The sequence below is a fragment of the Pelecanus crispus genome, chromosome 20 (genome assembly GCF_030463565.1).
Source record: "Pelecanus crispus isolate bPelCri1 chromosome 20, bPelCri1.pri, whole genome shotgun sequence".
NCBI classification, from domain to species: Eukaryota; Metazoa; Chordata; class Aves; order Pelecaniformes; family Pelecanidae; genus Pelecanus; species Pelecanus crispus.
In genome coordinates this window covers 5410212-5423404 of record NC_134662.1, presented here as the reverse complement: position 1 = coordinate 5423404, position 13193 = coordinate 5410212, and the positions used below count along the sequence as shown (strand labels likewise).

The 13193-nt window shown below is 65.9% G+C and overlaps 2 protein-coding genes across 2 annotated transcripts; one reads left to right on the top strand and one right to left on the bottom strand.

The window, feature by feature from the left end:
• Positions 1-121: 121 nt before the first annotated feature.
• REX1BD (required for excision 1-B domain containing) lies at positions 122-1991 on the top strand. Its single transcript, XM_075723857.1, has 5 exons — positions 122-139; positions 532-614; positions 1177-1381; positions 1475-1563; positions 1919-1991. The coding sequence occupies exons 1-5, from the start codon at positions 122-124 to the stop codon at positions 1989-1991; spliced, it is 468 nt and encodes a 155-aa protein (XP_075579972.1).
• A 481-nt stretch (positions 1992-2472) lies between these two features.
• Positions 2473-10734, bottom strand: CRLF1 (cytokine receptor like factor 1). The gene is given in 9 exon segments (XM_075723800.1): positions 2473-2679; positions 3444-3551; positions 3553-3623; positions 3891-4059; positions 4142-4299; positions 4601-4770; positions 5201-5329; positions 5943-6225; positions 10671-10734. Coding segments are annotated over 9 exon segments (1359 nt in total).
• Between the last annotated feature and the right edge of the window lie 2459 nt (positions 10735-13193).

Sequence of the window (13193 nt, the reverse complement as noted above, 5' to 3'; positions counted from 1 at the left end):
CGGGGGGGGTCCCGGTGCGTGGGCAGGGGAGTGGGGGTCCCAGGCCGGTCGGTGCATGCGTGACCGGGGGGGGGGGGGCGGGGGGGGGGGGTGTCCCGGTGCCCATCTGCATTGCGTGCACATGGCCGGGGGGGTCCCGGTGCGTGGGCAGGGGAGTGGGGGTCCCAGGCCGGTCGGTGCATGCGTGGCCGGGGGGGGGGGGGAGAAGTGTGTCCCGGTGCCCATCTGCATTGCATGCTCCCGGTGCGTGGGCAGGGGAGTGGGGGGTCTGGGGCCTGTTTCTGCACGTGTGGCCGTGGGGGGGGGGGGTCCTGGTACCGGACTGAGCTCAGGTGCCACGGCCGGGTTCAGCCCGGGTTCCCCCTGGGCCGGCGTGGGGGGCTCGAGGTCCGAGCACCGGGCCAAGACCCCCTGGCAGCACCGGCTCCGTCCCGAGCCCGTTAGCGGGAGCAGAGCCGCCCGGCGTGGCCGCGGGCACCGTGCCATGGGCACCGTCACCCCACACCATCACCGTCGCCTTCTCCCCGGCAGACGGGCGAGGCCGTGAAGGCGCTGCTGCGGCGGCTGCAGGCGCTGCAGGGCGAGCGGGCCGAGGCGTACCAGCTCTTCGAGGAGTGAGTACCGGCACCGGCGCTGCACCGCGGCGACGGGCACCGATGGGGACGGGACCCGCCAGGGCGGGCAGGGGCACCTCCCGGGGCAGGGGATCCCCAGCAAGGAACCGAATCCGCCCCCATCCCGATTTTTTTTTTTGTGCATCCTGATGGGAAGAGGCTGCCGGGGCGGAACAGCGGCCGTCGGGGCGGTTGATGAGCTCCAGCTGGCAGGGGGACGCCCGTGCTGGACACCTGTATCCTATTTTAGCATCCAAGAGGAGATGATGGACTTCCAGGGACGCAGGCTTGCGAGTGAAAAGGGAAAAAAAAAAAAAAAAAAAAACCAACCCAAACTTCCCCAAAAAAGCAGCTGCCGAGCCGTCCCATGCGAGGGGTGAAGCTGCCTGGTCGTGGGGACCGAGAGCTGCCAAATCCGGGCAGGAAAACCCTCCCGGTGCTGCCTGCGGTGGGTGGCAAAGGGGGCTCAGCACCGGGACGGGGACCGCGGGGTGCTGCCATCCCGGTGCCCCCCGGGTGCAGCAACGGTGGCTTCTCCCCCCCTCCCTGACCCTGTCCCCAGGGGCCACCGGGCGTACCTGAGCAGCGCACCCCACTACGACTTCCCCCGGTACCGGCAGCTGGTGCACGAGATCACGCTGGCCTTCAGCGGCATCTCCCGGGAGGTGCTGCGCATCGCCGGGCACCTGCGGGACGAGCTCGCCCGCCCCGACCTGGCCCAGCACCTCGCCCGCCTGCAGGAGCGGGAGCAGGAGAAGCTGCAGCTGGTGGGTGCCAGGCTGGGGGGGGGGTGTCCCCCCATTGCAGGGCTGGGGCTGCTTTTGGGGGGTGCCTGAGCTCCCGCCGTGTCCCCACCGCAGACGGCGCAGCTGCAGCTGGCCCGGCAGCAGGCGCAGGACCAGCCCGACGTGGACGCCCATCAGCAGGAGGTGCGGGAGCTCAAGCACAAGTAGGTGGTGGCCCCGCTGCCGGCTCCCCTCTCCCCCCGGCTGGGGACGGCGGCATCCCTGCCCCGGGCTGGGACCGCGGCCGGCGGCACCCCCGCCCACCGGCTGGGGGGGTCGGGAGCCCCTTCCCCGCATTTCTTCCCCCCGCTCCAGCCCCGGGGGCGGGAGGGGGGCCCAGATGGTGCCTTCAAAAGCGCTCTCGGCCGCAGCCCCGGGGAGGGTTTGGCGATGCTGCGCGGCCGCGGTCCCCTCGGCCTCCCTGGGCTGAGTGTTTCATAAACAGCGCGGGGAAGGCGAGGCGGCCCAGATAATACGCTCCATATGGGCTTTATTTATAGTTTCCATCCGCTCTCGTAGGCTAATTAAAACCATTGAGGCAATCAGCGAAATTCTCCAGGACCTCAAGTACGATTCGGAAGAAGTCGAGTGATGGGTGTCCCTGTGGGAACGGCTGGAGGGGCCGGCCGGTGGAACAGGGGCCCCGCTTGCCCCCCCCGGCCCCCACCACGCCACCTCAGCAAGGTGGGCACCTTCCCCCCGACCCCTTTGCTTGGGCGTGGGCTGGAAAGTGTAGAGAAGCCCCCCTGGGAGCAGTGGGGTCCCCCCAAATCCTGAGCATCCCTCGGCAGAGGGGTCTGGCACGGGGCTGGTTCCCCTCCCCAGCTCTGCCGGCGCTGCCGGGGCTTTGCCCAAGGCAAACCGCAGCCCGCAGTGCCGAGGGGCCGCCTTGCCGTGACCCCCCTCCTTGGGACGGGCGCTGCCTTTGCTGCCGGCCGCAGCCCCCCCAAAACCACTTCTCGGAGATTAGCTGTGGCCCCAGCCCCACGCCGGCTCCCGTGCCCCACCAGTGCCCTTTCTACGGTCATCCCACAATAAACCTGTCCCCACGGAGCTGGCCTGAGTCGCGTGATCTAAAGGGCTTGGCCCCCGCCCAGTGCCACCGCCTCCGCCTCGGCTCGGTCCCCGGGGAGCCCTGGGACGGGGTGACGAGGGACACGGGTCCCGTTTGGCTGCCCGCTGCATCCCCGTCCCCGCGCGCTGCTGCTGCTCCGCTGACGCAGACCCCGGTGGGGTTTCAGAGGTTTATTGGCATTAAGCTTAAATCTGTTCCTAATTGACTGAAATGGAACCAAAATAAGGCTGGTTTGAATCAAAATTGGAGCAGGCACTGGGCAAACCCCAGCAGCCTCAAACCAGCCCGTGTGGCTCCCCGGGGACGGACCCCCCCCCCCGCCGCGCGCTCGCACGTGGGTCCCCGGGGAGAAAACCGGCCAAAATCGCTTCCCGGGGCGGGGGGCTGCGGCAAGGGTGGGGGGGGGACACCCGGGAAGCCCCCCGCCGCCCCTCTCATCCCAGAAGCTGCTCTGGCTGGCGGTTAAGGAGCAAAGGCCTCCGCACCCCCCCGGGCCGAGCGCGGCTGGGGGGTCCCCTTGCTGCCACGGGGTGCGAGCGGCGCGGCGGGGGGCCGCGGTGCCACGGGGCCGGCGGCACGTGAGGGGCCCCCGGGGCGAGCCCAGCCTGCCCCCCCCCGCCTCACCCCATCCCGTCCCCCGGGGCTGCGGGGCCGTGCTTCGCCCCGGCCGCCTTCCTGCTCCCCCCCGGCGGGGCCGGGGCGGACGCGGGTGGTCCCGGGTGGGCGCCGGGCGCCCCGTGTCATCCTGCCGGCGCTCAGTCCCCCGGGGGCTACAGCTTATCGCCGGGAAGAACCTGCGGAGAGGAGCAGAGCCCCGCGTCGCCGCCGGCCGCGCGCCCCAGGGTCGGTGTCACCCCACGTCCCCCCGTCCCCCCCCCCCGCCAGCATCCCAAGGGTGGGGGGTCACCCCGCATCCCCCCCCATCCCCACCCAGCCGGGGAAAAGAAGTGCGAAAGGCTCCTTACCTACCTGGTTGCGTGTTTTGTGCGATTTCTGCAGCCACACGCGCCACTGGTCGTAGAGCTTGATGCCGAGGTTGGAGCAGCCGTAGGCGTGTTTCTTCACCCACCCAAAAAAACTGCTTCAGCTCCCGCCGCAGCGTCGTGTTTTGCTCCCCACCTTTGGGGTCGCAGCCCCCCGCCGCTCGCTCTGCGGGGACAAGGGGGTCAGCGCCGCTGTGGGGGGACGCGGCTCAACCCCGCCATCGCCACCGCGCCGTAAATAACGGCGGGCGAGAGGAAAACGAGCGGCTTTTTGGCTTCCTGCTGGGAAAGCCGAGCTCCAAATTGGCTCCTTTGCAAGAAATCCAGGTGCCGGGCACGGAGCGGGGATGGGCCCCCCCCGGCACGTCCCGTGCGCGTAGGGGAGGGGGAGCGCGGCGATGCCGGCATCGCCGGCGATGCCGGCGGCACTCACCGCTGCGCGGGGTGGAGGCGGCGGTGGGGTTGCTCCAGTCGCTCCAGATGCCGGCTTTCTTGGAGCCGTAGATGCCGAAGGGATTACAGCGCACCTGGACGAAGTAGACGGTGCCGGGGCGGAGGCCGGCCAGGCGGCAGGACGTCTGGTTGCCCACATCATCCACCACCTGGGGAGGGGGGAGAGGGCAGCGCCGGCACGGTTGGGCACCCCCCGCCGTCCCCCGACGGCGGCAGGTGATGCCGACCCACCTTCCATTCCGAGCTGTCCTCCACCCGGTACTGGATCTGGTATTTGGCTTGGAAGAGGAAATCCTTGAGGGCGGGGGGCGAGCTCCAGCGCACGCTCAGCTGATCCTCCAGGTCCCCGACGCGGCTGACGTGCACGTCCGACGGCGGGTCGGTGGTGACTGCGGGGACAGGGCAGGGGCTGGCAGGGCCGGCGCAGGCAGCGCCGCGGAGCCGCGAGGGTTAAGGAGCCGCAGATACGGAGGAAAAAAAAAAAAAAAACCACCAAACCAAACCCCACCAAAAACCCCAAACCTCGGCGCAAAACAGCCTAATTCGATTAGGAGCAATTCTGCTCACATATCGCCCATTTCCTGCACCACCACCCCCCTCCCCAGCATCCCGCCGCGTGAACCTGCCGCCCCCACCGCTGCCTCCGCGAGGTCGCCGGCACGGCCGTGCCGTCGCGATGCCGTCGCTCACCCACGTCAAGGATGTCCAACATGACGACGTCGGAGACGGCCACCCCCAGCCGGTTGGACGCCTCCACCCAGATCTCGTAGGGCGTGAAGAGGGCCAGGTCCTTGGGGATGTGGCAGGAGTAGGGCCCGGCCGTGTGGTACTCCTGGCACGTGTTGTCTCGGCCGTACCACCTGCGGGCGGGCGCTGAGTGCCGGTACCGGCACCGCCGGGTGCCGTGGTCGAGCCGAGCACGCTCGCCCATCCCCGGGGGAAACGGCTGCTCCCGGCGGGGACCGCGGCTCGTTTATCTGCCGCTCAACGCCGCCGGCATCGCGCTGCCGAGGTGTTGGGTTACCGGGCCCCGCGGTGGCCGCTTGCGGCTCATCTGGCGGTTCCCGGCTCAACCGGGGCCGCGCGGCTTCTCCTCGCCCTCCTCCTCCTCACCGGCACGTACGGAGCGTGGCTGCCCGCCAGCGCTCGCGGCGGCTGAGACCCGAGGAAACTCATCGCATCCCCACACAGGGGCCAGCCGGGAGGCATCGGGCTCCCCGCAAGCCTTTAAATCCCACGCCGGTGGGTTTTTAAGAATAATAGGAATTAAGGGGAGGGGGGTGGCCCCACCTGAGCTTGTACTTGAGGGTGTAGTTGGTGTGCAGGAAGGTCTCCCCTTCCGTCCCCGGCGCCCATTTGCAGGTGAGGTCCTTCATGTTTTTGGACCAGCAGGTGATGTTGACCGGTTTTTCTGGGGTACTGGGAGAGGAGGGGAAAAAAAAAAAAAAAAAAAAATGAAGGCAGAGGGGGATGAAAAGGCGCAGCAGCGAAACGCAGCCTGCGGTCCCGGCGGGCGATGCCAGCGCGGTCCCTGCCAGCCGCAGGTTCCCAGCCCCGTGGCTGCGAACGCGTTTGCCGGGGGGCGTTCAGGCCCCTGCCCGCGCCCAGCTCCGGAGCTGCTTTCTGTCAGCAAGAGCAACCCAAAAAACAAATCCAAGCTGTGTTCCCGGTTAAGCCTCTCTATTCCTAGGACGTAGCGTCGTCCTTAAAATAGCCCGAGATAAAATCTTACAATTATTGGTTCGGACAAGTGTAATTTTACCGAGGGTTTGCCAAAACAGCCTTTCTGCTGCGCGCTCCTGCGAGCCGGAGGCTCGGGGCGCACGCCGCGGAGAGGAGGTTAACAACGAGCAGCCGCGCGCGCAACCGTCGCGAGCCCGCGGCGGGCTTTGGCGCCGACCGGGGCGTCAATCCCCGCGGGGATCCCCGCATCCTCCCACGGCCGCGCCGGGGACCCGCAGCTCTCCCCACCGCCGCGGCAAAGCGGCGCCGGGCGCGAGCCGGCACGTGCAAGCGCGCCGGCGGTGCCGACGTACGTCCAACGTAAAGGCAGGAGCCGGCCAAGATGCCGCCGTCTCTGCTGTGACACACCAGGTTGTCCCCCGACTGCTGCTTGGAGCCGTTGAGGCGGGCGAGGGCCACGCTCAGCGTGGTGGGGCCCAGCGCGGCGTAGGAGGCGGCGGGCAGGCGCCGGCCGTTCAGGGTCCAGTACAGGTCCTCGGCTTTCAGGTGAAAGTCCGGGCTGACCGTGCACGTGGCGACCAGCGAGGAGCCGATCAGCAGCGTGGGGTCCTGGGGGGAAATCACTGCGGGGTCTGCAGCCGGAGAAATAAAAGGGGGGCAAAAAAAAAAAAAAAAAAAAATTATCTATGTAATTTTATATATAATTTCCGTCTGTGTGTACTTCATAGGTATTTGAATGTATTTTAGATCTATTTCTAATATATAAATGTATTTTTTATATATTTACGTGTACTTCAGATCTACTTCTAATAGATACGTGTATTTTTTATATATTTACGTGTACTTCAGATCCACTTCTAATAGATACGTGTATTTTTTATATATTTACGTGTACTTCAGATCCACTTCTAATAGATACGTGTATTTTTTATATATTTACGTGTACTTTAGATCTTCTAATAGATACGTGTATTTTTTTATATATTTACGTGTACTTTAGATCTTCTAATAGATACGTGTATTTTTTATATATTTACATGTACTTTAGATCTTCTAATAGATACGTGTATTTTTTATATATTTACATGTACTTTAGATCTTCTAATAGATACGTGTATTTTTTATATATTTACATGTATTTGAGATCTTCTTCTAATATATACATGTATTTTTTCTATATATTTACATGTATTTGAGATCTACTTCTAATATATACATGTATTTTTTATATATTTACATGTATTTTAGATCTACTTCTAATATATAAATGTATTTTTAATATACTTACATGTATTTTAGATCTACTTTATATACATTTAAACGTGTGTAACACGTATTCTAGATCTACTTTACACACATTTAAACGTGTGTGTCTCTACCGCGGCGCAGCCCCCGGCAGCAGCGGAGGCAGGAGCAGGCGAGGCGCCGGGCTCGGCCGCGCTCTCCCCGCGCGCTCAGGGGCTCCTCGGCGCAGCCGGGGCGGGGGGCTTCAAGCCGGGAAGCGCCAGCAGCCCGCGGGGAGCTTTGCCGCGCGGAGCTGGGGGGGGTCTCGGCGACGCTGTGGTTTTTCCAGGGCTGGGTTGTGGCTTTGTAAATTTTTCACGGCAAAAGGATTTCAAAAGCAACCGTGGAAAGTTTTGGGGGGGTTGTTCCTCCCCGCTTTCCCGACGCTGCTGGCCGGCGGCCCCCCGCAGAACGCGCCGCCAAGGGCCGGGCAGCGTTTCCCGGCGGAGAGCGGCACCGACCACGCGCCTGATCCCAACCATGTGCCGCCGGGCTCTGCCAAAACCCATCGCTCGCACCTCGGCACGCGGTCCGGGCGCCAGAACAACCCGAGGGGCCCCCCCCCAGGGTGGTCCACAGCGGGGAGACCCTCCGTGATGGGAAAGCCCCCCCACGCCGCTTCATTCCGAGACCCCTCCGCTACACGGCTTCAAAGAAAAGGCTCCCCCGACCCCGCTCCGGGGGTTTCTCCGTGTCCATCAGCCTTATCGGCTCCATCCGCACGCGCCAGGCTAATATCCCAAATTACCTCCCGGAAAGTGCCACGACCTCCTCTCCCCTCCGACCTCCCGGCCCCTATCGGCTTTCAGCGCCCGCCGGCCGCTCCGGCTCCCACCCCGGTGCAATTAATGCTCCAAAATCCCGGTTACCGCGGAGATGCCTCCATCAGCGGCGCCTCCCGCCACGCAGGGGATGCTCTTGGGGTGGCCGTGAAAGCATCCGGGTGTAAAAGCATCCGGGACACGTCGGTGCCGGGCACCCCGGGGTACCCCGAGCACCCGTGGGTGATGGCACGGCTCCGTCCCCCGCGCCCCCCCTGCCCTGGGGGGCTCAGCCCCCCGACTCGCCCCATCCTCCAGTGGGGCCTCCGAAAAAAGCATCCCCGGCTCTGCCAACGCGCCCACCCAGCGCCCGCTCCTCCATCAGCCGAGCCGGGGCTGCTCCGGCGCCGCCGACAGCAGATCCCGGGCTCCGGGCCCTAATTCGCCCAAATCTCCATCTAAACGGCGCCAGCAACGCGCACGAGCGCCGTAAAACAGACACGTTTCCCCTCCTCCGAGCAGGACCCTCTGGAGGGACCATTTCATACAGATATAATTTCCCCCCCCCCTTCCCGCATTATTTTTTTTTCCTCCTCTAAGCAGAAGCCTCTGGAGGGGCCGATTTTATATGGTGGGGTTTTGTTTTTTGCTTTTTTTTTCCCCCTGCAATTTTTTTTCCCCCCTCTGCACAGACGCAGCGCCGAACATGTGTTTTAAAAGGGAAAAGTGTGAAGTTTTCAGATCGGTGAGGAAAGGGCCGGAGAGACGCAGGCAGCCCGTGGAATGTGCAAGTCGCAACGAAAATACCTGCTCGGGGGTTTTATGGCTTTCCTATTAAAAAAAAAAAAAATGCTGATCAGGTGCTAAGTAATGCTATAAAGTAAAACCACATTTCCAAGGTGTCGGGAACGTTTATGCTTTTCTTCCGAAGGGCCGGATTTCATTTTATTTTTATATCAGCGTTTTAAGGAGTTGGGAAAGAAAAGGGAAAAAACCCTCCGATAAGTGTCGGAGATCACGCAGTTAGAAAAAGATTTATTAAGATGTGCAGGGGGTTAAAGAGAAGTACAAATAATTGCCCTGAAGAACAAAAGGAAATCTGGGCAGCCCGGAATTCTGCAAGAAAAATAAATTTAAAAAAAATATATATGTATTTAGAGCTCTTCTAAAGCTCAAGCAATGAGGTTTGCAGGCAGACACGGCACCCGAAAACGCTTTATCCCTCCTTTCCACTATCTTTTTCCCTTTTTTCTTCTCCAACTGGCATTTCTCGTGCCCATCCCTCAGCTCGAGGAGGGATTTATAAAAAGCCCAGGCATTCCAGCGAGCGCGACCGAGCTGAACCGAGGGGAAACATTCGCTCTCTAAAAGGAGATTTGGCTTCGCCTTTCCCCAGCGCTGCACGTCGAGGGGCCACGGGGCGAGCGCCGGACCCCGATGGGGGGGAAAATGGGGGTCCCGGGGGGGGGGAACCGGCCGCGAGCGGCACCGGGCAGCCCCTCACCGGGGTGAGCCAAACCGCGCGGGGTCAGCCCCAACGGGGGGCCCGCCATGGCCCCACATGGCCCCCGGTGGGATTAACCCCTCCGGCCCCCGGGAAGGGCACCGGGAAGGGCACCGCTCGATGCCAAAACCCGCCTCGATTCGGAGGCTCACGGTTAACAGCTCCTAAAGGGATTTTTGGAGCGTTTTTCCTCCCCCCTCCACCACTGCTGCAATTCCTGCCCTAATTATTGCTCTTGGAGACTTCTCCGTCAACGCCACGTGTGGTCAGGGCGTACGAGACCCGGGCGGCCGGGACCCCGCGGCGTCGCCGGTGCCGGGGCCGCGGTGGCTTTTCTTGGCGGGACCACGGTGGCTTTTCTTGGCGGGACCGGTTCGCGCGTCGGAGCGAACATCCATCGCCTTGAGAAATTCCCATCATAGGGAGGAAGCCAAACTTCCTGCTGCGGGGAACGGGCTCTCGCCTCCCTTGCGCTCGGGCCGGAGGGGAAGCAACGAGGCGACGGGGGGGACGGAGGCTAATTCGGGTTTGGGGCTCGGCGGGGAGCGGGGAGCCCTCCCGTGTGGCCCCCCCCCGGCGAGGGGGGACCCCGATCCCCGCGGGGCTGAGGCCGCCCGCAGCTCAGCCCACAGGTGGCACCTCCCGGCCCTGCCACCGCCGGGCGCGACCCCCAAACGGGCACCGCTGCCGAGCCCCCCGGGGGTATTTTTGGGGGGGGGGGGGCAGGGGGGGTTCATTGTTCTCCGTGGGGCAGGGAGCTCCCTGTTGTTCCGGGTGGGGAAGAGGGGATTCATTGTTCTCGGGGCCGGGGGGGGGGGGCACGGCTCGCTGGGGGGCGGGGAGGGGGTCTCCGCTGTTCCCAGCAGGAGGAGGGGGGGCTCAGAGGCTCGGGGGGGGCAAAGGGGGGGTCACCGCTCCCGTGGGTGGGAGGGGGTCGCGTGGGGAAGGGGCTCGCTATTGTTCTCCGGGCGGAGGACGGGGGTTTCCATTGTCCTGGGTGGGGAATGGAGCCGCATTGTTCTCCGGGAGGGGGGGGGCAAGGGGGGGACCGACCCTTCCCGGGGTTTGGGGTCCCTCTTCTCCGGGGGCGAGGGGTCCCTCGCTGCTCCCGGGGGAGGGGGGGGGTCCCTGCCGCTCTCGGGGGAGGGGGGAACAAACCCCGGCTCCTCCATTGTTCGCTGCGGGGAGGGGGCGGCTGCGCCGCGGGGCCGGGGAGGGGGGGGCCCGGCTGCCTGCCGGGGGGCACGGGGGGGCCCGGCTGCCCTGCGCAGGGGGGGCCGGTTCCCCGGCGAGGCGCAGCCCCGAGGTGCGCCCGGCGCCGCTCCGCATCCCGGGCCGGGGGGGGGGACACACACCGGGGGGACACCGGGCACCACCGGGGGCACCGGACACCACCTGGACCGGGATGAACGGGGCAGCCCCGGGGGTGGGGGGGCTCCGCGCAGCTCCCGCCCCGGCCCCGACGGGACCCCCCGCATCGCCCCCCGCGCCCACCTTGCGGGAGCCGCCCGGTGCTCCCGGTACTCACAGGCGAGCGGCTCGGCGCGGAGGAGGCGCAGGCAGAGCAGGAGCAGGGCGGGGAGCGGCGGCATGGCCGGCGCCGGTGCCCGTCGGTGCCCGGGGCGGCGGAGCGCACCGGCACGTCCGGGGAAGTCCCGAGCAAGTCTGAGCAACCCCCGGTTACCAAAGCCCTAAATGCCGCCCTGGCCCCGCCCCGCCCGGCCCGGGCCCGCCCCCGGGGGGGCAGAAAGGCACCGGCCCCGGGGCCCCCGCCGCCCCGCTCCGGTACCGGCCCCGGTAGCGGCCCCCGCCGCCCTGCGGTGCCCGCTGCTGCCGGGGGATGCTGCACCCCCCCGGCGCGGCCCGGGGCCGCTGCCCCGCTCCCCCCGAGCCCCGCGGTAGGTGAGGAGGGGCCGCCCCGGGGCCGCCTTCCCACCGGTGACTCACGCGCGGCCCCCACGGACCCCCCCGGGCCCCCGGGGCTGCTCCCGGTGCTGCACGTGCGGCCGGGCCGGGCCCCCGGGGGGCTCCCACCCCCCAAAAAGGGTCTTTCGGAACCCAAAACCCCGTTATTACTTTTTTTTGGGGGGTGAAAACGGGAATATCTTCCCCTAAATCCCAATGTTTTCTATCGAACCATCTGGGTTTCCCCCCCAAAAAAGCCCAAAAGGTGGGAAAAAACGCCCCGAGTGGCTCCAAACCCCCGCCGGCCTGGGGCTGCCTTTGTCCCCAGGGCTCCCGGGCAGCCCGGCCGTGGTGGCGTGGCCCGTTGTGCCACCAACACCGCGGCAAAGCCCAGGCGTCACCTCCAGCCCCGTGCCCCCCGTCCCCCCGCCCGGGCCCCGGTGGCACCGGGGGCGTTGCAGAGCCCGGAGGGGTGGCAGAGCGCTGGGACAGTGGGCCCCGGCTGCGGCAAGGCCACCGTCCCCGAGCGTGGGCCGTCCCCAGCTGCGCGTCCTCTGGCTCTGCCTGAGCCTTGGGCTGCGGGACGGGGTGCGGTGGGGTGCCCCGAGAGCACCCCATGCCGGGGGGTGCCTGGGTCGTGTCCCCGCCCGCAGCAGAGGGGACACGGAGGGACCCGGTGGCCCTCTCCATGAGGTTGGGATGGAGCTGGGAGCCCCAAGGCCGTGGCACCGCTGCCACGGCCGGGGTTTGTGGGTGACTCTGGGGACTCAGAGCTGGGGGGGGGCCGTCGCCAGCCCATGGGGACGTTGTCCGGGCGGTTTTCCCTGTCCCTTTGCTCCCCGTCCCAGCTCTGCGCCCTGCATCCCCTCAGCTGCGAGGACAGCGATGTCGCTCCCTGCAGGGGATGGAGCGTGGGGGGACAGAGCCAGGGGCGGCAGGGGACACCTGGGAGGCCCAGGGTGCCCCTCCCAAAGTTGGTGACCCCACGAGTCAGCCCCTGCCCCACAGCACCGGGGCGGGGGGGCCGAGCCCTGCAGCTGTGCGGGGACGCTGGGGGGTGACGCTGCGTGGGAGTCTCTGCGGGGCTCCGAGGTGTTGGGCGCTGGCCGAGGGACCACGCGGGTTAGAAAATAAAATAAAAAAAGAGAGCGGGAGGGAGACAAAACAATGCCTTTTCCCATCGTCCTGTTTTTTGGAAGCTTCTGAACTGTTTTTGTTGAAATTTCCCAAAAATGTCAGGCTCCGGGAGCCACCCAGCCTGAGAAACTTCAGCCCCAGCGTCCGCAGTCTGGCCGAGTGAATCACGGCCGCCCCGGGGGCTGGCGGCCGCCCGCGATCCCGACCCACCGCCCCGATCCCCCCCTGGGAAGCCACCCTGGAGCGGGAGCCGGCGGTGCGTTTTGGGGGGGAGGAAAGGAGAAATCGCTCCCCTGGAGCCGGAGTTGGGACCAGCAGCCGCCCCGGCTGCCCACCTGCGCTGCCTGCACGGCTGCCTGCCTGCACAGCTGCCTGCCTGCACCGCTTCCCCCATCTGCCTTCTCCTTCCCCCGGCCAAGCCCCTCAGCTTCCACCCGGAGCCAACGATAAAGTGGGATTTAGCACGGCTGTTTCGGGAAGCAGGGATGGGTGGGCTCCCGGGGGGGTGGCACCCGTCCTGGCACCGGCAGAGGGGACTCGGCTGGCACCGGCAAAGGCGTCATCAGAGGGTGGCTTGAGGCTTTGCTGGGGGCCGGGGGAAGGTGGGGGGACAGTGGCGTCGGAGGAGAAGGGAGCGTCGGTCCCCACCGGTGTCACCTGGGACATGCCCGCGGTGGCTCGGGGACATTCGCCCTCCCCGACCGCGGCAGCGTCCGGACCTGATGCTGAGGGATGGGGACAGGGTGGGGGGACAGAGCCAGCCCCGAGAGAGCCCTGCCGTGCCCGTGGTCCCCAAACCCGGGCAGCGCCGGGGCGGTGTCAGGATCGGGCCGGCCGCAGCGCCGGGGAGCAGCCGGGGATGACAGAGCCGCTCTCCGGCTTTCTGAGTCAGCGCGGCGGGCAGCGGGCAGATGTGGTCAGCGCTGCCCTTTGACAGTGACCTTTAAAGGGCTGCTCCCTCCTGCCCACGAGCCGCCGCGCTCGCAGGCACCGGCCGGGCTCCCGCAGG

Coding starts and splice junctions, on each gene's coding strand:
- REX1BD (XM_075723857.1), top strand. Junction 615..1,176: donor GCGTACCAGCTCTTCGAGGA/GTGAGTACCGGC, acceptor CCCTGTCCCCAG/GGGCCACCGGGCGTACCTGA. Junction 1,382..1,474: donor AGCAGGAGAAGCTGCAGCTG/GTGGGTGCCAGG, acceptor TCCCCACCGCAG/ACGGCGCAGCTGCAGCTGGC.